At 42.6% G+C, this 23436-nt stretch overlaps 1 protein-coding gene across 1 annotated transcript in view; it reads left to right on the top strand.

Moving 5' to 3' along the window:
• Positions 1–22292, top strand: part of Stag3 (stromal antigen 3) — a 34113-nt gene extending 11821 nt beyond the window's left edge. The window contains exons 5-33 of the mRNA XM_042055846.1: positions 734–810; positions 1110–1314; positions 1699–1850; positions 5733–5806; positions 6617–6740; positions 7247–7345; positions 7544–7623; positions 7920–8027; positions 8221–8335; positions 8488–8593; positions 8783–8886; positions 9154–9246; positions 9365–9454; positions 9710–9910; positions 10010–10080; positions 10171–10258; positions 10860–10937; positions 11021–11113; positions 11236–11404; positions 11513–11649; positions 12399–12500; positions 13876–14024; positions 14211–14339; positions 14428–14585; positions 17873–18047; positions 18228–18329; positions 18596–18677; positions 21771–21839; positions 22287–22292. Of these exons, the coding sequence (XP_041911780.1) occupies positions 734–810; positions 1110–1314; positions 1699–1850; positions 5733–5806; positions 6617–6740; positions 7247–7345; positions 7544–7623; positions 7920–8027; positions 8221–8335; positions 8488–8593; positions 8783–8886; positions 9154–9246; positions 9365–9454; positions 9710–9910; positions 10010–10080; positions 10171–10258; positions 10860–10937; positions 11021–11113; positions 11236–11404; positions 11513–11649; positions 12399–12500; positions 13876–14024; positions 14211–14339; positions 14428–14585; positions 17873–18047; positions 18228–18329; positions 18596–18677; positions 21771–21839; positions 22287–22292 (3236 nt within the window). The remainder of the gene's footprint in view (positions 1–733; positions 811–1109; positions 1315–1698; positions 1851–5732; positions 5807–6616; positions 6741–7246; positions 7346–7543; positions 7624–7919; positions 8028–8220; positions 8336–8487; positions 8594–8782; positions 8887–9153; positions 9247–9364; positions 9455–9709; positions 9911–10009; positions 10081–10170; positions 10259–10859; positions 10938–11020; positions 11114–11235; positions 11405–11512; positions 11650–12398; positions 12501–13875; positions 14025–14210; positions 14340–14427; positions 14586–17872; positions 18048–18227; positions 18330–18595; positions 18678–21770; positions 21840–22286) is intronic.
• Positions 22293–23436: the final 1144 nt, after the last annotated feature.

Genomic DNA, 23436 nt, shown 5'->3' with positions numbered 1-23436 from the left:
ACTGTGTTGATTTTTGAGACACAACCTCAATCTTGCTTCAGCCATGATAGTGATAGGCATAGATTTGAAACTGGACTGTCATGCTCATGGAGGCTTTTTTGCTTTGTATTTTTGAGGTAGGGTTTCACTGAGTATCCCAGACTGATTTCAATCCTGAAACAATCTTCCTGCCTCACTCAGTCTTCTGAGTATTGGAATTATGGGCATGCACATGGCATCCAGTGCATTTAGTCTTTGTATATGAGTCAATCTATTACTTGTTTCTATTTATTAACCATTTCACCTATATTTTTCCTCAGCCTCCAGAGTGCTGGATTTGCAGGTGTGCATAAAACACTAGTGCCTTTTAGTCTTTGTAGATGAGATAGTCTATTATTCTTATTTCTCAGCCACTATGTTTTCTATGTGATGCTGTGGAGTACCCAAACTTCATATGCCAAGGTTTAGTTTATTGGGCCAGGGAGCATCAACTTGTTTTAAAAGATTTTATCATCTGGCCTAGTCTTTTTTTTTCTGTTTGATTGGGGGGTATTTTTTTGAACCATAGTTTTTCATTTGCATTTTTCAGAAGTTATTTCAAAGCACATGTACAAATGAATGGTGACAGGCTCATGACTAGGAAGGATTCAACTTGTCTGATTGCTCCCTAAGCTCCTCTCAGTATGTCCTCTAGTTCATCCTCAGATGTATCTGTGTCTTATTTTTTTTTAATGTCTCTTGTCTCAATTTCCAGGCACTGTAACTCCTGAGATGTTCAGGATGATGTCCAACTCAGAGATCATCCAGCACCTAACAGAACAGTTTAATGAGGTGAAAGAAGCTGATTGAAATCATCTTGTTCCTCTTATTCTGATTTCAAAACACAAGGCTTATTGCCCCTTTATTTCTGATTCTAGGAAATAACTTCTATAAGGAAGAGTTAAATCTTTTTTTAAAAAAAAATAAAAGGACTTGCAGAAATTAGCTGGCATATCTCTGGGATTGAGTGATAATGTAAAGTGAAGTATATAGAGTTACATTTCAGTGTGCTGTTGGGTTTTGATGTTCAAATCCCTGAACTTTCTTGGACCTAGTAATTTTCCTATTCTTTCCATAAACCCTTTTTGTAGGACTCAGGGGACTATCCCCTGACAGCTCCAGGCCCATCCTGGAAGAAGTTCCAGGGAAGCTTCTGTGAGTTTGTGAAGACATTGGTCTATCAGTGCCAGTACGGCCTCCTCTATGATGGCTTTCCTATGGATGATCTTATTTCTCTGCTCATTGGCCTCTCAGATTCCCAGGTCCGCGCCTTCCGTCATACTAGTACCCTGGCTGGTGAGCACTGGCACAACTCTCCTGAGATTAATGAGGTGGAGGATGCTTTTATTCTATGTTCTGGGTTTTCTTTCTCACCTGCATCAATGCTATCCAGAACTTTTTGCTTTTATCCTTCCTGTTTCCCACTAGTGGACATAGGAAAGGGGCAAACCACCATAATGATTCCCAGTTTTCATATCTTCTCAGAGCATACCCCTGGCAATAGATTGGTGCATAAAAGAAGGTCAGAAAAGTTGCAAGGGAGGGCCACTCAAGGATAGGAAACCTGGGACTTGAGGGTCACTCTGCTTTTCATTTTCTTTATCCTTTCCCCTTTGCTTTTGCACTCATGCTCTGTCGTCTGGTTTGAACAATGGCTTCCTTGTTTCCTCTGACTCAAAGCCATGAAGCTAATGACTTCTCTAGTAAGAGTTGCACTCCAATTGAGCCTGCACAAAGAGAACAATCAGCGTCAGTATGAGGCTGAACGAAACAAGGGTCCAGAGCAGAGAGCACTGGAGCGATTGGAGAGTCTGCTGGAGAAACAAAAAGAGGTAAGGAAGGTTCCTGGCCCCACCCCACCCCCTTTCCAACTTTTATCTTCTACAGCTGAGACCTTCTCAGGCTCCATCACTTCTCTCAGTAAGCATAGGCCTCTAGCAGCCTTTCAGATAAAGAATAGGGACTGGCAACAGTGTTCCTCAAATACCTCCCATCAAAAGTCATTGTGTGTTCCTCTTGTTTCGGGGACGTAGGCTCACAGGTGTTTACTGTGAAGAAACCTTAGTTTTCTGTATTTCACTTTCATGCAGTTTCCATTGGTTTGCAAGCATTATCAGCAGTGTTTAAATGTTATATTGGCATGCAAAGTAAAAGCTGGAATTTCATGTTAAATGTGCAGTGCAGGTTATCATAGGGTGCTGAGAAACAACAAATGACATAGGAGGCCAAATTATTGGGAAACGAAAAGAGCACATACCTTCCAGCCACCCCTGGAAATAAATTTTGTTCTGATAGTTGTTGCTATGGAGGGCCTTATGTAACTTCTAAACTTTTTTTTCTTTAAAAAGAATAATCCTACTGGGAGGAATTGGGAGAAGGAAAAAAAATGACCAAAATGTATTGTATGAAAAGTATTAAAAAATTAAAAATAATTACAAGGGTAATTCTACCTTCTAATCAATTTAAATGAGATAATCATCTAATTGGCTACCCAGCCACACAGTAAGTTTTATTTTGTTTTCTTTGTGGTAGACTTTTCATCACTCTGACAGATACCTGAGAGAAACAGTTCAAAGAGGAAAGGTTTTATCCTGGCTCAGAGTTTGAGAGGTTTCAGTCAATGTTCAGGCGGTTCTATGATTTTGTGCCTGCGGTGAGGCTGACTATTAGAGCCTAGAGGTTATGATGGGCTGGGCCACTCACCTCATATTAGAAGCAGAGAGGGGAGGGAAGGGTCTGGGGATAAACTTTTTCCTTCAAAGACATGACCCCAGTGACCCACATCATCCAACTAAGCCCTACCTCCTCATAAGTCCACTTAGCTATGGACTTATCTGTGGGTTAATCCTTTGATGAAGTTAGAACTCTTAGGATCCAGTCACCTCTTAAAAGTCTATCAGTAGGCAGCCAAGCTTTTATGTGTGTGTGTGTGTGTGTGTGTGTGTGTGTGTGTGTACACACACACACACACACATACATATATATGAATCTTTTAAGGAGGCATTTTTAGACTATAATACTTTTGGCTGATATAAGCCCTGGGAAAATCTTTTAGACTGATTAAATTTCAAGTAGCAGTGTTTTAGTCAAACACTGCTGCTACACCTGTCTTCTACTCCTTTGCTAGTATCTGACTCTTCTCCACCTTGAGGTTGGTAGGACATATCATGTCTGACTGTATCTATTGATGTTTTCCCCAATCCTCATAAAAAACAATTGCTTCTCTGCTATGCTAAAAGAGAAGAAAATAATTATTACTATGTGTGTCTGTCTCTCTTCCTTGTTATCTTTTTCTGTGGCACTGAGAATTGAATCCAAGGCTGTATATCTGCCAGGTAGGCACTGTCACTGAGCCGTATCCCCAACACAAACTTTGTGTAACTTCATTCTCATTTGCTGTTTTTCATTGTCAGGATGATATTAAAGGCCTACTACATATACTAGTAGATCTGTCTAAGATTTAAAATTATGTATGATAGACCCACATCTTAAGACCCAACATTATACGAGCTTTTCTGTGGTTTCAGTTTCCCACAGTCAATAAAGGTTCAAAAATCTTCAAAGTAGTTGGCCATGGTAGCACATACCTTTAATCCTAGCACTCAGGAGGCAGAGGCAGGAGGAGCTCACTGAGCTTCAGGTCAGCCAGGCTGAATAATTGAGGCCTTGTCTCAAAAGCAAAAAGAACCCCAAAGTGTACAATACGACTATTTTGAGAGAAAAGGAGGGAGGGAATGAGAGAAAGAGAGACACCAAAGCTCACATAACATTATTCCAACATTATTTTTGTTACTCTGTAATTTACAAGTGGTTTCTCATGGGTGTACATACACACACACATAAGTACATAATACAGTTTGAACATCTTTAATCTAAATATTTCTAAACATGAATTCTGAAATGCTCCACAAAGCTTTTTAAGCATCAGTATGACATGCAGAAATTATTTTCATTTTGGAGTTTATTTCAGATTTGGATTTAGAAATTGTGTTTCCAATGAGTAAGGTCTATGAAAGTATTCCAAAATCTAAAAACTGTAAAAGCTAGAACACTGCTGGTCCCAAGAATTTTATAGAAAGATGTTTCAACCTATGTGGATGGTATTTGATACTTTCTGTAGTTTAAGCATTGCTTGAGAGTCTTGGTGTGTATTCTCTATGAAAAGGAGAGCTGCACAAGTGTGAGTCTTTTCTTATTTTCTGGACTAGTCATTCTCCCACTTTAGTCTGCTTACATACTGTTTTCTTCTGTCCATTTGTGAATGTGTGTCAACCCTTTAGTCCACTTCTCTGTAATATACTTTCATTTTTCTTTACAGTATTTCCTTACTTTCCTGATTTTTCACTGATTGGGACAGTATTTTAGCTCCATTTTGTCAAAACTTCTCTCCAGACAAGTGTATCTTGTCACCAGTGGTCTTTCTCAATTTCTGTTTACAGACTTCTGTAAAATTTGGTACTGATGGTCTTATAAATATAAAAAACTGAAGACATTATAGAACACAAATGTAACGAATACCATATGCGTAGTGTATTCTATAAACAGTATTTCATTAAATTAGCTTATCTGTTTTGATAGCTTATAGTAAGTTATGGACATAACAGTTCTTCGGCCCTAAAGGTTAAAGTATACCCTCTTAAATGAAACATGTTTTTGTTACCCAGTACCATTTTTTCTCATGCGATCTAGTTAATTCAGACTTAAAATACCCCATCCAGGATTTAAGTAAAGATATTTGATGGTGGTGTTTCTGGAGCCTGTTTTAATATTCTCTTCCTTTGTGATAGGCTACATAAACATGTAGCCTAGGCTGGCCTCAAACTCCTCTTCAGGTTTCCTCCTACTAGGATTAGAGGTATGCACTAACACCTGGTTTCCTCTTTTAATTGTTGCACAGAATGTCTGCTTCCTCAGATTTTCCCTAATCTATCAGTGTAGTGAAGAATTGGGATTAGTTGTTTCAGAGATGTTTTCTCCTTTTATCTAGTTCATCTAGTCCAGGGTTTCTCAGCAGTTGGTGGCATTATTGACTCTAGGAGACTGTCCTGGCCTTGTATGTTGTTTAGTACTGTTTCCTTCCCTCTGTCTCAGAATCCAGTAGTACTTGGATACCCAGCCCAGTCATGACAACCAAAACTTTTTAAAAAATATATTAATTTAAAAATACTCTTGTTTTTTAGACTTTTGTACAGTGCATTTTGATCATATTTACCTCTCCCCAATTTCTCCACCCAACTCCTCTATACATCCAACTTTGTGTCCTCCTAATTTTTTTCATTCATTAAGTCCAGTTTATGTGTGTCTGTATCCATATGATAGGAGTACAAAGGTGTCCAAAAGAGGATGTAGGATCCTTTGGAGCTGGAATTACAGGTAATTTTGAGCAATCTGATATGGGTGCTGGAAACTTGAATTTGGGTGCTCTGGAAAAGCAGTATGTATTCTTTTTTTTGCAGTATGTATTCTTAACCATTGAGTCATCTCTCCAGTCCCCAGGCACATTATTATTATTATTATTATTATTCAAACACAAAGCAACTTTTGAGGCATTAGACTTCACTGCTTCTTCTGTAACTAGAAGGGAATATAGAATACCTGATGGTTCATACTCTGACCTTCAATAATAGGAACTGGGTAATGTTGGATTTTCTATAACTGTGATGTTATATTGTTGAGGTACAAGAGGGATAGACTGACCTTGTTCCTTCCTCCAGTTCCAAGAGAATCAAGAAGAGATAGAGGGGATGATGAATGCTATCTTCAGAGGTATTTTTGTCCATCGGTACAGGTGAGTCAATTACAGGCTCTTACTGAAACTGCTGTCCTTGGTGGTAGCATGGGGAATGACAAGGCCATTTCCAGCGCTGAGTTATTTAGTTAGTTCCAGAATATTGCAGCTGGAGTGAAAACTGACAGATATGATGAATTAGCTAAGATCTGGTTTATCCCTCTCTGCAAAGGATTTTGTGAGTTCTGGTATGGAAAGTCAGAAATCAAGAAAATCATTGAGTATTTTCCTCCTCTTGACCTTGCCCAAGTTCTGGCCCTGCCTCTGTCTTTCTGGAGTTGGAGACTTGAGCACACAAGGACAGAGACCTGAAAGGTGCCTATACTGAGGCATGTCTGGCTCAGCAAGCCTTTTCCTAGCCTAGCCTGTGATTTCACTGTGCTGAGGGTAGGGGAGATTCATAGTGTTTGAAGAACTGATAGTATTAAATTTTACCTGTTTTAGAATTAGAGTATTTGTAGTAGTGTCTCACGTTTGTCTAGATTTCAACTTCTGATTCTCCAGAACTTTAATCATTTCTTGAAATAAAATTGAAAAATGGCGCATTTTAGTCAACACTTAAGTGAACTTTCAGAATTGGTTTTTAAAGGAGTATAGAGATGTAGTTGTACAAGGTTAAACTATCTCATGTGCTGGTTATAGAAAGAAACATTTAATTTCACATATTTCATGTGTTTATGTTGGAATGAGGAAATGAAAGGCCTAGTACCTGTGTTTTGTCACAAGCATAACTTCTTTGAGAGTGCTGTGTGGTAGGCCAAAAGGTAACTTTTGAGATAAGGTAATATGTCAGTTTGTCTCTTTGTCTAGGGATGTCCTTCCTGAGATCCGTGCTATCTGCATCGAGGAGATTGGGTATTGGATGCAAAGCTACAGCACCTCCTTTCTTAATGACAGCTACCTAAAATACATTGGCTGGACCCTGCATGATAAGGTCAGGTTAAGTCAGCCTCCTCCCTGTTACCTGTTTCTTCTAACCTGTCCTGAGACATTTCACTTTTTCTTAGTCTGCCATTCAAACATTTCACATAGTAAGATCATTTCACAGTGATCTCCCAATCAAGGCATTGAACCTTGAGATTACTGCAGTGCTGAGGAGGGAAGAATAAAGCAGAAAGGAGAAAAGCATTCATGAGTCAGAATATCGTTGAAACCTTAAATGTCATGGAGGAAGAAAGTATTCCCTATGAAATAGCAAATTGGTTATGGTAGCACAAATGCCAGAGTGCCAGTCAAGGGGATTCTTTTCACTGTGGTTGTCTAGTGCTTCTATGAGCCTTTTCTGTTTTCAGTGAGATGTCAACTCTTTACTGTTTCTTACATCCAAGAGTCCTCAGTGTAGAGATCACTCATGCCCAGAATGAAGAATAGTGAAGGGACACATGGAGGCTCTGTAGGGATCCTTGGTCAGTGTTTCCCTTTTCCTGTCTCCTTCAACAGCACAAGGAAGTCCGCCTAAAGTGTGTGAAGGCTCTGGAAGGGCTGTACAGCAACCAGGAGCTGAGTACACGCATGGAACTCTTTACCAGCCGTTTCAAGGTAAGATGGGGACAGCATTCCCAGGTTTGGCTCTGTGATGTGGTTCCCATTTCCTCACCCCAGGTCTTTCACCAGTTTCTCTGGCAAGCTGATAGCTATTCTGGATAGAGTTCCTGCCCACTTTGTGTTAGGAGTTTCAAATAGAGATTGTGATGTTTCGGAATAGGTGAGAGAGATTGGATAATGTTCTTTGCACAGGACCGGATGGTTTCCATGGTCATGGACAAAGAGTGTGAAGTGGCAGTGGAGGCCATCAGGTTGCTGACCCTTATACTGAAGTGAGTTGTGGGAACTGGGGAGGCATCCTCACAGACTTGCCTTTGTAGCCTCAAACAAGCCCCTCCAGAGCTCTGTCCCTGACCTATCACAATCAACCTTCCTTGTGTGCAGAGTGGAAGACAGAGAACTTCCTGAGTTGTAGGATAGAAGGGTACTTCCCTATCTTTAACTCTTCTTCTCTTCACTTAAACATATTCTATGAGTCATGTCCTTGTAGGTATTGCCTTGTTTTGTTCCCCTCTTGACTGTATGAGAGAACTTTCTCACACACATCGTTTCTCCTTTTCTCTTGAAGGAACATGGAGGGAGTACTGACCAATGCAGACTGTGAGAAAATCTACTCCATTGTGTACATTTCTAATCGTGCTATGGCCTCTTCTGCAGGGGAGTTTGTGTACTGGAAGTGAGTGGTGTGTGTCTGTCTGTCTGCTGCCTGCCCCCCAACACCTCGGCTCTACCTAGGGACTTAATCAAAATTATTGAAGTCTCTCTTGTCCCTTTCCTCTTTTAGACCTATAGAATTTCCTTGTCTCTCTACTTGTCCATTTGTCCTCACTTCCTCCCATGCTACATTCTTTCCATATCTGTCCTACCAGGATCTTCTATCCTGAGTGTGAGGCAAAAGCAGTGGGTGGCAGGGAGCGACGCCGGAGTTCACAAGCCCAGAGGACTTTCATCCACCTTCTGCTGGCCTTCTTTATGGAGAGTGAGGTAATGTAGGAAGGGAATGTTATGCCTAAGACCTATAAGTAGCGGACAAGATGGGCAGTGGTAAGTAGGAGGGTCCTGCTTACCAATAGCCACTTGCTGGAGCGGTTTGATGTGGTGTCAGTGGATAACTCACTGGGAACTTTCTTTCACAGCATCACAGCCATGCTGCTTACTTGGTAGACAGCTTATGGGACTGTGCACAGTCTCATCTGAAGGACTGGGAGAGTCTGACAAGCCTGCTACTGCGGAAGGACCAGAGTGCGTGCCACATGGTAGCTGGGGGTTGGGTATCTTAAATCTTCTAGTGTGAAACTGAGAGGTTTGGGGTTTTGTTTTGTTTTGTTTTTGCCTGACTTGGAAAAAGCAACAGAGGTGTCCTGGGAAGGGAATATGGAGATGGAGAATGGCTAATCTGTGGTTTTATTTTTGATCCTCTTTCTATCACAGATCTGGGTGATATGCAAGAGAGAATGCTGATAGAAATCCTTGTGTCCAGTGCCCGGCAAGCTGCGGAGGGTCACCCACCAGTGGGGCGCATCACAGGGAAGAAGGTAGGCATGAGTGGTGGGTTGTAACTGGTCAGTATTATTGGAGCCAGATGGCTATTGGTCCTCTTTACCTCCACTTTCTGGGTTAGGGCCCAGGCTCTCCTTCTTTCCCTCTAAGAATCCCATCTCCAGATAAAAAAACATCTGACGGGATATGCTGAGTTTTTCCTCCCCAGATGGAAAGTGCATGGAGCAGAAGTGTGTGCAGATACACTTACCCTCTGTACCCAGTGTTTTTTCACAATTTCCCACTCCAATTACTAATATCAGGGTCTGACTGCCAAAGAACGCAAACTTCAAGCTTATGACAAGGTGAAGCTGGCTGAGCACCTCATCCCCTTCTTACCCCAGCTCCTGGCCAAGGTAAGAGAGCCTCTCATACAGTTTGGGGTATAAGTGGGTGAGGGACCGACCCCAAGATAGGATGGGGGAAGGATTTGCCCCTTGTTCCTTAATTAACAGCACATACTCTCTACTACAGTTCTCAGCAGATGCAGAGAATGTTGCCCCCCTGCTCCGACTGCTTAGTTACTTTGATCTCAGCATTTATTGCACTCAGCGCTTGGAGAAGGTGAGGAGGCAGCTCATTTCCTAGACCTTTCTACTTCCCTGCTTAAGTTAAGGGTTCTTCCAGTGGTTGGTTGGTTTGTTTATGTAAGGCCCTGGGTTCAGGAAGAATCTTATTGGCCCACATATATACATATACATATACATATACATATACATATACATATATGTATACATATCTTATCCCTAAACATCACTCCTTTCATCCTCCTGTGTCACTCTTCAGCCTGTACTCCACTGTATCTTGTCTCCCTTTTAGCACTTGGAGCTGCTTCTGCAACAACTCCAGGAGGTGGTGGTGAAGCATGTGGAGCCTGAGGTGCTTGAGGCTGCAGCACGTGGCCTCTATCTGCTCTGTAAGCCAGAGTTCACCTTCTTCAGCAGAGTGGACTTTGCCCGAAGCCAGCTAGTGGATCTTCTTACGGATAGATTCCAGCAGGAGCTTGATGACCTAATGCAGGTAGTGCTAAACAGCAGGGCATCCCAGGGAGGGTAAGAGAGGGCCAGAATTAATGATGAGGTTTTGAGAAACTTTGCTGTGAACTTCTTTGTTCCTTAGTCATCCTTCCTAGATGAGGATGAGGTGTACAGTCTGACAGCCACTCTGAAGCGTCTCTCTGCGTTTTACAAGTGAGCGTCTCTCCTGCCCCCTTCCCTTTCTTCTAGTGTTGATTGCCTTGGATGTGTCCCAATATAACCTTCCCTTCTGTCTCCTTACAGTGCTCATGACTTGACTCGCTGGGAGATCGCTGAACCATGTTCTCGACTCCTCCAGAAAGCTGTGGACACGGGAGAAGTTCCTCACCAGGCAGGTGATGGGCTGGACACACAGAGGCAGGGCAGATGACTCTCAGAACCTGTGTCCTGGAGGCCACTTTGCCTAGGCGGTCCCAGTCTTGGGGTGTGCAGTGCTCTAGGGAGGAAGGTCAGGCAGGTTATCATTTCTGATCTTCTCTGAGGTGGACTGGGGGCTTCAGTGCCTGGAAATAGCCTTTCTCTTGGGGTTTCTGGGAGACAAGGAGAATGTTGAGGAATTCTAGGAGACTGAATAAACCAGAAAGATGGGACATTTCTGTTTAGGCTAGAAGCCTCTGGACATTATCCAAAATAATCCTTTCACCATCAGAAAGGAATTATGTTTCCTTGGTCTGTCTTTTCTTTTGGGGATGAGGTTGTTATTGTTTTGTTTCTTTGAGACACGGTATCTCTGGGTAGCCTTGTTTGTTGTAGAATTTGCTTGTTGACCAGGGTGGCCTCAGACTCACAGAGATCCTCCTGACCCTGCCTTCTGAGTGTTAGGATTAAAGGCGTGCGCCTCCTCACTCCAGCTTCTTTCTTCTTACTGGTTATGTTGTTGACACTCCTCACTCTTGCTTTCTAGCCACCTGATCTAACATTTTGTGTTACAGGTGGTTTTGCCGGCCTTGAGTCTTGTATATTTTTCCATTCTATGGACGGTAACCCACATTTCAGAGTCTACTTCCCAAGTGAGTGTGGGTTTAAGGAGGAGAGTGGGAATGGAGGAGCCTGAGCCTTCATTCCTCTGTAAATTAAGCTGCTCTTTTGACAGAAGCAGCTGATGAGTTTGAAGAAAAGAATGGTAGCCTTCTGTGAACTTTGCCAGAGCTGCCTCTCAGATGTAAACCCAGAGATTCAGGAGCAGGTGAGCATGCCTGTCCTGCAGTTTGAGGAGTCTGTTCTCCACAGAAATGAGCTATGCTATTATAGTCTTTGTAAATATTCTGGTTTTTGTAATAATTCTTTCTTTTTTTCTCTCCCCAACAGGCTTTTGTCTTACTGAGTGATTTGCTTCTCATCTTCAGCCCTCAGATGATTGCAGGGGGACGGGATTTCCTTAGGCCCCTTGTCTTTTTTCCGGAAGCTACTCTCCAGTCAGAACTAGCCAGTTTCCTCATGGATCACGTCTTTCTCCAGCCTGGAGAACTGGGCAGTGGTACAAGAACTCTAGGCCCAGAGCTCAGGAGGGGTTTGGGGCTGAGCCTGGCGACAGCATCCTGGGTAGGAAGCCTAAACCCATGGCTGTTTTATTTTTGCTGCACAGGTCAGTCCCAAGAGGACCGTGTCCAGATAGAGCTCCTGCACCAGCGGCGCCGCCTGCTGGCCGGGTTCTGCAAACTGCTGCTCTACGGGGTGCTGGAGCTAGACGCAGCCTCGGACGTCTTCAAACACTACAGCAAGGTGACCAGGTCCCCAACAGGAAAGAGAGGGACCAAGATGAACACTGCAGCATCTAAGAAAATCAGTCAGCAGTTGAGGACAGTCCGAGAGTATCAGGCTTAAAAGAGAAGTAGGAGAGAACAGCAGTAGTAGTTCAGGAAAAAGGACAAAGAAAAGAGATATCGGGTGAATACTTACATAGAAAAAGCTATTGACTGGGAAATAACTTATTTTTCCAATTAAGAAATCTGTTTTCCCTGCTTTAAACCAAATCTACAGGATGGGTATTAGAGAAAGAAAACAGTGGGGAAAGTCAGACCTCACAAGATAACCTTTGTGTATAACTAGCTCCATTTCCTCAACCTGCCATTGTATCCCTGTCTGTCTGCTGAACATCAGACATGCCAGGTACTAAGGGCAAAGCAATGAGCAGCGCAGAAGCTCTTGTTCCTCAGAACTCTAGACTGGTGGGAGGGATGTGTGGGAGCTAGTGCTGTCTCAGGGTCGGTACTGGTGCTCCATTCCCTTTCTCCAGTCGTTGGGTTCAACCAGTTTCTGCCCTTAGTTTTTTTTTCCCCCCATTAAGTTTGGTTCCATTTGGACACTGCACTATTAGAGATGAGGTTTCATCTCTGAGTTATTTATGCTCATATTACTGTTTCCCTGCTTAAGGCTTTTTGGGAAGCAATTGTGATTAGGGATGTGAATGAAGAAACCAAAGAGATTTTTTTTCCTGTAGTTAATGTTACCTTCTTTACCTTCTCTCTTAGTTCTATGAAGACTATGGTGACATTATTAAGGAAACATTAACTCGAGCAAGACAAATTGACCGTTGTCAGTGCTCTCGGATCCTGCTCCTGAGCCTAAAGCAGGTGATCTTTTCTGGACACTTCACAAATGTGGCATGCTCTTCTTAGATTCCCACCTCATTGTCCGGCCCCAGCATCTTAGGGATGATCCTGCAAGATCTTTAAGGACAGAAACTTTCTTTACTCATTTCTTGTGACAGGTTTCTTCACATGTCATAGACCCTGTCTTACTCATTGTTTTATTGCTGTGAAGAGAAACCATGACCAAGGCAACTCTTATAAAGTATTTTTAATTGGGGCCTTGCTTGCAGTTTCAGAGGTTTTAGTCCTTTATCATCTTGGCAGGGAGCATGGTAGCAACGCAGGCAGTCGCTGGAGCAGTAGCTAAAAGCTACATTCTGATTCTTAGGGCAGAAAGAGAGTAACACTGGGCTTGGCTTGGCTTTTGAAACCTTAGAGCCCACCCCAGTGACACACTTTCTCCAGCAAGACCACACCTATGAATCCTTTTAATCAGTCTAATCCTCTAGCAAGGCCACACCACCTATTTTTTCTAATCCCTGGTGACTAAGTATTCAAATATATGAGCCCATGGGGGCCGTTCTTATTTAAATCACTAGAAACCCTAATCTAACTCACCAGTCAGTTTCCTCCTTCCCCAAGCTCCATAGAAATCAGTTATTAACACCAATTCTAAAGTGATAGGGAACTGTCAGAAACAGTTATTGTTGATTTTTATGTAAGTAGGTGTTTTACCTGTGTGATTACGAGGGAGTCAGATCCCCTGGGACTGGAATTATAGATGGTTGCAAGCCACCATGTGGGTGCTAAGAATTGAATCCAGGTGCTCTGAAGAGCAGCAAATGCTCTCAGCCACTGAGCCAGCTCTCCAGCCTCTAGTGATTTCTTGATTACTTTTTAGTCTGTTTTCTTACAGCCTCCTTTATTTATGACAGACATTTAATTTTTAAAAATTTATTTATTTTATGTGTGTTGCTGTGGTGGGAGGGAAGCAGTTTTAAGTGTGGAGATCAGAGGAAAATGTGGAAATTGGTTCTCTCCTTCTACCATGTGGACTCTGGGGATTGAATTCAGGTTGTCAGCCTTGGTAGTAAGCACCTTTACCTGCTGAACCATGACATTTTTATTCATCACTGCAGAGGTAGAATGTTGAGGGTGGTGCTCAGTGGTAAAGTCCTTACCCGTCAAGTGTAGGCTGAGTTTGATCCCTAGGAGCATATTTTTAAAAAACCCTTACCACAGAGCAGGGCTGATTTGCTCTGCTGTAGGGGATCAGGTGTGGATATAGCTAGGGAGGAAAGTTAGTAGGTGTTACTCCACACCCCAAGCCTTGTGGAGTCTTGAGTAGAGAAGAGAGTAATGCTTTTCTGGAACCCCTTGTCACATTTTCCAAATGTGCCTTGTCTCCTGAACACAGCTGTACACAGAACTGATGCAGGAGCAGGGGCCCCAGGGCCTGACGGAACTGCCTGCCTTCATCGAGATGAGGGACCTGGCCCGGAGATTTGCCTTGAGCTTTGGACCCCAGCAGCTTCACAACCGAGACCTTGTGGTCATGCTACACAAGTGAGGAAGTGCTGGTTGGAGGTTGGGCACTGGGAGGGCAGGTGATCAGGTCTTGGTGGGGAGAGTAACCATGTGCAGAAGCAGCAGGCAGGCTGGGGTGAGTGTGGCCTGGGCAGCAAAGGTGTGGTGATGGCATACTTGGTTAGGATGTTCCAGACTCCAACTGAAATATTCTACCCAATCAAGGGAAGGCATCAAGTTCTCATTGTCTGAGCTTCCTCCTGCTGACTCTTCTCGTGAGCCGCCAAATCTTGCATTCCTGGAGCTCCTTTCAGAGTTCTCCCCCCGCCTCTTCTATCAGGACAAGCAGTTATTGTAAGTTAGTGGTTGAGTAGAGATGTGGATTTACAGAAAAGTCTGGGCAGGGCTCAATTCATTTATTCTCTGTACCGTCCCTTCTTAGACTATCCTATCTGGAAAAGTGTCTTCAGCGTGTCTCCAAGGCACGTAGCCGTTCCTGGGGTCCAGTTACCACCTACTACCACTCCCTCAACCCTGTAGAGAACACAGCAGAGGCCAGCCCTCAGGGACCCTCCCACTCAAAGAAGAAGCGTGTTGAAGGTAAGGGTCAGGGTTGGGTAGGTAGGCATCAATCAGTGTGTTCTGCACTACATCCTACTTGCCTTTGCCTGAATAACAAGAGATAGGTTTTAGTCTCCTTCAAATGTAGACTTTGTTGAAGATTTCATAGGCACCAACTGCCATTCATTTTCTTCATCCATTTATCTAGCCAACTTAAAATAGCAAAGTTGGAAAAATGATATAGAAAATAATGATAAGCCAAAGATTGAACCAAGCAGTCTTTTTAGGATGTACTTCCTTGACAGCAAACAATACACTGATTTCTCAAGTAACTTTCAGATCACCACTTGTCTTAACATTTACCTAATGTCTTTAATTTGATTTTTTTAAAGATTGTCTTAAGTAATATTCTAATAAATTTGATATGCTAATGTGCATTTGCTAACATACACTTTAAAATGTAAGTTTAAAACTGTTATCAGTTTTAATGAAATGTAATTTACGTACTATAAAAGTAAGACCATCTTTTTTGTTTTGTTTTGTTTTTTGTTTGTTTGTTTTTCGAGACAGGGTTTCCCTGTGTAACAGCCCTAGCTGTCCTGGAATTAGCTCTTGTAGACTAGGCTGGCCTCTAACTCACAGGGATTCACCTGCCTCTGCCTCCTGAGTGTTGGGATTAAATTGCACCACCACGGCCTGGTTAGGCCATCTTTTTAAAGTGTGCACTTTGGTGACTTTTATGTTACCTTAAGTTTTAAGTGTGTGTGTGTGTGTGTGTGTGTGTGTGTGTGTGTGAATGTGCATGTGAGCATGAGCACAGGTACCTGTGAACTGAACTTGGATTTTTTTTTTTCCTGAGACAGGGTTTCTCTGTGTTGGCCTGGCTGTCCTAGAACTCACTTTGTAGACCAGGCTGGCCTTGAACTCACAGAGATATACCTCTCTCTACCTCCTGAGTGATGGAATTTAAAATTGTGTTGTCTTTTTATTATTGAGTTGTTGAGGGTTCTTTATACATTCTAGATAGATCTTTATTAGGTAAAGAGATACAAGAATGTTCTCAAATCTGTGGGTTACCTTTTTATGCTGTTAATATTCTTTTATTTTTTGTTGGTATTCTTTTCATTTTATTTTATTTTGAGAAGGGTTTCTCTGTGTAGCCCTGGCTGTCCTGGAACTCTTTTTAGACCAGGCTGGCCTCTAACTCACAGAGATCTGCCTGCCTCTGCCTCCTGAGTGCTAGGATTAGAGGCATGCCCAGCATTGTTGATATTCTTTTTTTAAAAGATTTATTTATTTATTATGTGTGCAGTAGTCTCAGTATTCTTTCTGCATGCATGCCTGTAGGCCAGAAGAGGGCACCAGATCTCATTACAGATGGTTGTGAGCAACCATGTGGTTAATGGGAATTGAACTCAGGACCTTTAGAAGAGCAGGCAGTGCTCTTAACCTCTGAGCCATCTCTCCAGCCCCATTGTTGATATTCTTAATTAGGATGAATTCTACCTTACCTATTTTTTTTTAATTTTTATTTTTTTAAAAACAATCTTTTCGGCCGGGCGGTGGTGGCGCACGCCTTTAATCCCAGCACTCGGGAGGCAGAGGCAGGCGGATCTCTGTGAGTTTGAGACCAGCCTGGTCTACAAGAGCTAGTTCCAGGACAGGCTCAAAAAGCTGCAGAGAAACCCTGTCTCGAAAAACCAAAAACAACATCAACAACAAAAAAAAAACCCACAATCTTTTCTCATTTACATACCAATTCCAGTCCCTTCTCCCTCTCCTCCTCCCATCCCCCCTTCCATCCACCCTACTCCACATCCACTCCTTAGAGAGGTTAAGGGTTCCCAAGGGGAGTTAACAAAGTCTGACACATCACTTGGAGGCAGGACCAAGGCCCTCCCCCTATATCTAGGCCAAGCAAGGTGTCTCTCTAAAGAGAATGGGTTTCAAAAAGTCAGTTCCAAGCACCAGGGATAAATTCTGGTCCCACTGCCACTGACACCACAGACTGCCCAAGCCTCACAACTGTCCCCCACATTCAGAGGGCCTAGTTTGGGCCTATGCAGGTTTCCCCACTGTCAATCCAGAGTCAGTGAGCTCCCACTAGCTTAGGTCAGCTGTTTCTGTGGGTATCCCCATCATGATTATGGCCCTTTTGCTCACATTATCACTCCTCCCTCCCTTTGATTGGACTCTGGGAACTTGGCCCAATGCTAGCTGTGGATCTCTTTATCTGCTTCCATCAGTTAGTTGCTGGATGAAGTTTCTATGATGACAATTAAGGTAGTCATTAATCTGATTTCAAGGGGAGGCCAGTTTCAGGGACCTTCTCCACTATTGCTTAATACCTTACATATTTTTATTTTTTAACGTGTGCTTTTTGTATTTAATGTCTAACTGACTAATCATTGACTAATCCAAGTTCACAAAGATCTACTTATAGCTACAGTTCCTGTTGTCTATAGTCCTTCGTATAGGTTAATGATGGCGACTTTTGGGTTTTTGGTTTCTGTGTACATACATGGTTGCAAAGGAGGAAGAGAGTCAATAGAGTGCTCACCCCTGGCAAATGGTGATAGACCTTTGACTAATGTTTTAAAATCACATCACCACTTGGGTTTTCTCAGGGAAGGAGAGCCTCTGGTGTGGACACCTCAGTTGGTGGCATCGTTCTTCTTTACCCTCTGTAGAAAGTACTGGGCCTCCCTGGTAAGATGACATTAGCATTGCCATCCTTTTGTCTTCTGACTTAAGAAAACCCTGTCTCCCTGGCCCTGTTCAAGCCTCTGGTTCCAAAATGATTACCATTAATCTAGAATGGATAGGACTTCAGAATTCATGGCCTAACTGCTTAATTTTAGGGAGTCAGTCATCTCCCACATTTATCATCAAATGTTTATGCCCTCTGTGAAGTAAATATTTCTCTTTCTGCCTTGTTTTCTAGATAAATAGTATTTGCTAGGATAGAAGCTAAACATAATGATACATCATAACTCACACACAGGTACATTGTTATGTATGGCTCTGCTCATTGAAGTGGAATAAACTAAGGCTACATAGATTTTTTATTTCTTTTTTCTTTCTTTCTTCCTTTTTTTTGAGACAGGGTTTCTCTGTAGCTTTGGAGCCTGTCCTGGAACTAGCTCTTGTAGACCATGCTAGCCTCGAACTCACAAGTGTTGGGATTAAAGGCGTGCACCACCACCACCGAGCAATTTTTCAATTTCTTTTCTGCTTAACTTTCCCTTAAGAAATTCTGGACAGGTTTTGTAAAAGTAACCCATGGCAGGTTCCTGATCTATTTGATATGTGTATCTGCTTTGTAGGCTCTTGTAGGCCTCAGGAAGAAGAGCTCTCATCCCAAGAAGAAAGCCTTCAACTGAACAGTAGCTACCCAAAACCTACCCTCACCTCCACAGCAATAAAGAGAAGACAGTCCCTAAGGCCAGTGGGCAAGAGGCAAAAAGCTAGACCAGGACCAGGACCAGAGCTGATCAGCAGGTGAGGCCAGGGAAACCTTGGTGTTTCTGTTCTTTCCCCACAGCACATTCAATTTTTGTATGCTTTTCCATTGTTTTTATAGATGCAAAATGTCTCCTCCACACTCCATGCTATTCTCTACTCTTTTTATCCTTTGTTTTTTCTCAAACCCTGTCACTAACCCTGCTTTATTCTCAACAGTCAGCAACTCTCAGGCACCCAGAGGTTGAAGATGTCCAGTACACAGTATTTCCAGATTCAGTGTGATCCTTCAGGCTCTGGTTTGGGCAAGCAACTGACCCAGTTAGGTTCGCCCTTCCCATGTTGATTTTACTCACTCTGACTTCTCACCTGAACCAGAGCTCCCTGGGTTGTCTTGGTCCCAGAACATTCCTCACATCATAGCATGTCTCTCCAGTGTGTAAAGGGTGGCTCTCCTCAGAAGCAGGAGTGGGAACTAGAGTCCTAATTCCTGCTCCACCTGCTGCTAGTCCCTCTTCCTGTGCCTGTGAAACACTCAGGGCCTGGAAGGACCATCTAAAAACCAGTACTCTTTGCCACTACCATAGACTCAGCCTTATGGAAGAGGATGAAGAAGAAGAGCTAGGACTTCTGGATGGATCATGTGAAGAATGGCAAGGTGGAGACAAGGTGTGGACCCAACAGTCCCTTTTCCCAGAACTAGAGGCTGAGATGCCTGTTGTCAGTCAATGATGCCCTTGTTTCTGAAACTGCTGAAGGTTATTGAAAGAATCATAGAGGGAAGGAGGAAAGGTTGCAGACTTAGTTTATACTTTACTTTTCTTAAATAAGGAGCCCAGGAATGACGAGAGTTGGTCTTTCACACTTATAATATCAGCACTTGGGAGACTGAGGCAAGAGGATTACTATGAGTTTAAGGCTACTCTGAGCTACAAAGTGGCTTCTAGACCCAGCTTTGAAAACTGAAAGGAAAAGAAATTAGAAATGCAAAGGCCAGCAAGATAGTTTAGCAGATAAAGTACCTCCTGCTAAGCCTGAAGGCTTGAGTTCAGTTCTCAGAACCCATGTGGTAGGAGAAAAATTTCTTCCCAAACTTGCCCTGTGGCTGGGCGGTGGTGGCACGTGCCTTTAATCCCAGCACTTGGGAGGCAGAGGCAGGTGGATCTTTGTGAGTTCAAGGCCAGCCTGGTCTACAGGAGCTAGTTCCAGGACAGGTTCCAAAAACTACAGAGAAACCCTGTTTTGAAAAAACAACAACAAAAAACTTGCCCTGTGACCTATGCATAGTGCACACACTCACACATACACATGTACATGCACACATGCAAATAAATAAATGTTTTAAAAAAGGGAAAAGACTTGACATTTCTTCACAGTTTCCGGATAAGTATTGTTGCCACTGAATTTCCCAGTAACTGGAAGAATTGACTAGAGCCAGAGACAAATCCCTCAGTTCACACCCTTCTTTCCTGACAAGGCTGCCTGTCCCTGTCCTTCCACTTTCTCCTTTATCTTTCCTACCTGGTTTCTTTCTTTCTTTCTTTCTTTCTTTCTTTCTTTCTTTCTTTCTTTCTTTCTTTCTTTCTTTCTTTTTCTTTTCTTTAGTTATAAACTGATTGGCCCATTAGCTTAGGCTTCTTATTAACTCTTACATTAACCCATTATTCTTGTCTATGCTAGCCACATGGCTCAGTACCTTTTTCAGTGAGGCAGTCACATCTTGCTTCTTCTGTGACTGGGCCAGGACTGCAGACTAGGACTTCCTTCTTCCCAGAATTCTCCTGTTCTCATTGACCCGCCTCTACTTCTTGTCTGGCTACTGGCCAATCAGTGTTTATTTAAAATTGATAGAATACAGACCAAGGTCCCACACCATTTCCCATTTTTTTTAAAAAAAAATCAGAAAAACAAGAACTCTGAATCTAATATCCTTTGTTTAGCTTTTCTCCTGATTATTATACATAGTCCATGTTTTGGGGATGTGGGTATAGTTTTCCAGGCTACTTCCTGCTTGTTGGGGCACTGATAATCTTATGGGGACCTAAAGAAAATTTAGAATTATGATCAAGTCCTGACTGGAGTTTCCTGTGAGTCTTGAATCTGTTCTGGATGTAGAACTCAGACATCTGGGCCATCTGTTCCTACTGGAGATTTCTCAGGTGGTCTTCCTTGTTCAAACCTGATTTTTCTTAACTCAGAATGAATCCGCAGCCTCTCATTTCCTGTGGAAACAAAAGCAAAACCTCTTCTCCAAAGTAACATATCTTTTGACTTCAATTTTGAAGTCAAGGGATTTTCAAAATACCTATCTTGGATTAATTTAGCGGCATTTATAAACAAATATCTTCTGGCAGCTTTCCTCAGCATTCAAATAATTCAAAGAGAACATAATAACATACAGTATCCAGACTGTGTATTTTTCCTCTTTACATGGCTTTATTTTAACCTCTATTTCTTTTATTTTTACTTTTAATTTTTGGCATTTTGAAACAGGTTCTCTGTGTATGTTTGGCTGTTCTGGAACTCCCTCTGTAGACCAGACTGTCCTTGAACTCATAGAGATTCCTCTGCCTCTGCCTCCCAAGTGCTGGGATTAAAGGTGTGTGCCACCACACCCAACTACTCTCTTTTTTTCTTTTTTTTTCCAAGCCTACATAAATTTTTAAACACTGTAAACCATTTAGAGGTTTTTATTTTGTCTTTGAGTCTATCTTTACTGTATCTCTCTCCTTTTGACATGAGTCTTTAATTTACTAAGCAATATGGGTAGGATTAAAGCCGTGTCTTTGATGGCTGGATCCAGCCTATTTCTTAGCTTTCTGTGATTCCAGCCTCATGGTGGTGGTACTGGCTGTAGCCATGTTTATTGCCACAACTCTATGGCGTTTCAAGGTCCCTGCCACCACCAAAAAGTATGCCTACCTGGTTTTTTTGGTGGATGATATGACCTAGTAAGCAAAACAGAAAGCTTGAAGTGAGGTCAACTGAAAGTGAGTCCTTAGTTTCATATCAGGTTAGCTGTTGCTTGTCTCAGTTTCATTTCTCCATCCTTACAATGGAGCATTTATATATAGTGTAGAGTACAAAGCCTTGCCTCATAAACTGCAAAGGTCTATGCCTTAGCTCAGAGAAGCATGAACTCTAGGTTTATAAGTAGTGAACATTTATTCCTTCAGCTCTGAAAGCTAAAAGTCTTGAGTTCTGGTAAGCACAGATGGGTTCTGGTAAGGACTCAGTGCTAGTTGCAGGCTGTCTTATGAAGGCAAGAGCAAACACTGGCCTCTTGTAAAGGCACTAACATAGTTTTAAGGGCTCCATGCTCTCACATAAAAATATTCCAGAGCTCACCTCTTACTTCTATGGGCCCCAAAAGTTAAGATTTTAACATATTTATCAAGTAGGTCTTACAGGAGGTAGAGGAGAGGAGAGCCCCCCTCAGATAGTCAATCCATACTAAGCTAATACTGTGTGCTATTATTTTATTGTCTTCTCTGTGGAGGGTAGAGAATGGAGACTTTGTTCTCAGAGGAAAATCTAAACAATACCTTCATATCTCTGTTCAAATAACATGGCCAGAATTCTAGGACAATTCTATTCTCTAGCTTCTCATAGCTTCATGAATGCATGGAAAGGATTCAACCAGCAGGCCAAGAGAAGGGTCAGTTCTATGATTTATCCCTTGAGACTTCAGAAGGAACTGTGTTTCTGTTGGTGGGTAGAATTTAGAACAACCTTTCTAACTTTTGGCTCTGTTTGCTCTAGCTACTTCATAGCCCTTCTCCCAGTGAGCATGGGCTGGACCTATTAGATACTACAGAGCTGAATGTGGAGGTGAGCATTCCAGAGCTAGTGTGTGTGTCCTTGGAAGTGATGGTGCTCAGTTGTCTGTTCATCTAATAGATGGAAAGACCAAAACCCATGGGCTCCTCTATGTGGTCTTTAGGAACTCTTGTGGGGAACTAGAACAGCAGCCTTCTGTTTAATATTTGTTCGCTTCTCATGACTCCATGTTTTCCATTCTCCTTTTCATTTCAGGATTTCTGATGGAACTTTGGGCCCCTCCCCTTCTCCACTTCCCACTTTAAGGCCATGAGTGCGCAGAAGGAAGGAGTAAAATGAAGCATTCCTTTGGGCCCCAGCCAAGTACTTTAAAAGAAAGAGAAATGGCCTTGTATTTCAAACTTCTATTTCTTTCTGAATTGGTGGCTGTATAGAGAAGCCATGAGCCCTGTCATCCTAATGCACCAGAGTGCTATGCTTCTTTCTGCCTGTTTGCAGGGTTAGAGTTGGATAAGGGACTTCACCTCAGCACTGGACTTTTTTTAAACATTTGGTTTTCTATGTGGTACTTCTTCCCTGAAACACTGCCAAGTATAGATACAAGCTCTCAATAAACATGTTCAAATTAGCTGTTTCCAGGTATGACTTGAGATTGTAATGCTGATGGATATTAGTTTTTTCGGCTTCTGGACACTGTGGCCCCCTATTTAAGTGCCTCCATACCCTCAGATATTTTGTGTATCGGTCCTCAAGGACGGATGGATCAGTCAGTGAAATAAGTGGGACAGATGGCTGAAGAGAGTTTAGCTGTCTCTGAGCAGTTACACTAAATGTGATAGTGTAGGCCAAAGTGAGAGAAGATGGCACTGATAGGCAAGTGAGGTAGAGACCTCTCTCTTGAAATGTGTTCCACCCACCTAGCCCAGAGTGCATGGACTGGTGGCTGTCACCCAGTGGCTCTTTTCAGGGTAGTTTCTTACCCTTATCCCAAAGATGTAGAAGTTTTCATACTCAAGATAACTGAGAGAACAAAGATACAGAAATTACCAAATCTAAGAACTGGAGATAGCAATGTGGTAGGTTGATCCCTGGCTTCAGAATCTGCAGATGTGTTAGACCTCTCACCCCTCAGATCCCAATTTATTGATGCAGTGTTGGGAGGCTGGGTCATCTTCCCTTTGAATATGGGCTCTCTCTTAGGGTTTCTTATTGCTGTGAAGCAATAGAGGAGAGGAAAAGGTTTATTTTGCTTACACTTACTACTAATTGTAGTCCATTGAATGAATCAGGAAAGGAACTCAAATAGGGCCAGAACCCAGAGACAGGAGTTGATATAGAGGCCACAGAAGGGTGTTGCTTACTGGCTTGTTCATCATGAGTTGCTTGGTCTGCTTTAGAACCCAGGACCACCAACCCAGGCATAGTACTACCTATGGGGCCCCTCCCCTCACCAGTCACTAGTTAAGAAAATGCTCTTTAGCTGGATCTTATGGAGGCATTTTCTCTCAACTGAGGTTTCCTCCTTTCAGATGATTCTAGCTTGTATCAAGTTGACATAAAACTAGGCAGCATGGGTTTTGAGTGCTCAGCTAATAAAATATGGTAGAAATGATGCTAGGCCAGTTTATGGGCTTAGATTTTAAGGAAA

The sequence above is a fragment of the Arvicola amphibius genome, chromosome 10 (assembly GCF_903992535.2).
Source record: "Arvicola amphibius chromosome 10, mArvAmp1.2, whole genome shotgun sequence".
Lineage (NCBI taxonomy): Eukaryota > Metazoa > Chordata > Mammalia > Rodentia > Cricetidae > Arvicola > Arvicola amphibius.
The sequence above is the reverse complement of the archived record's forward strand: the minus strand, read 5'-3'. Positions and strand labels throughout refer to the sequence as shown.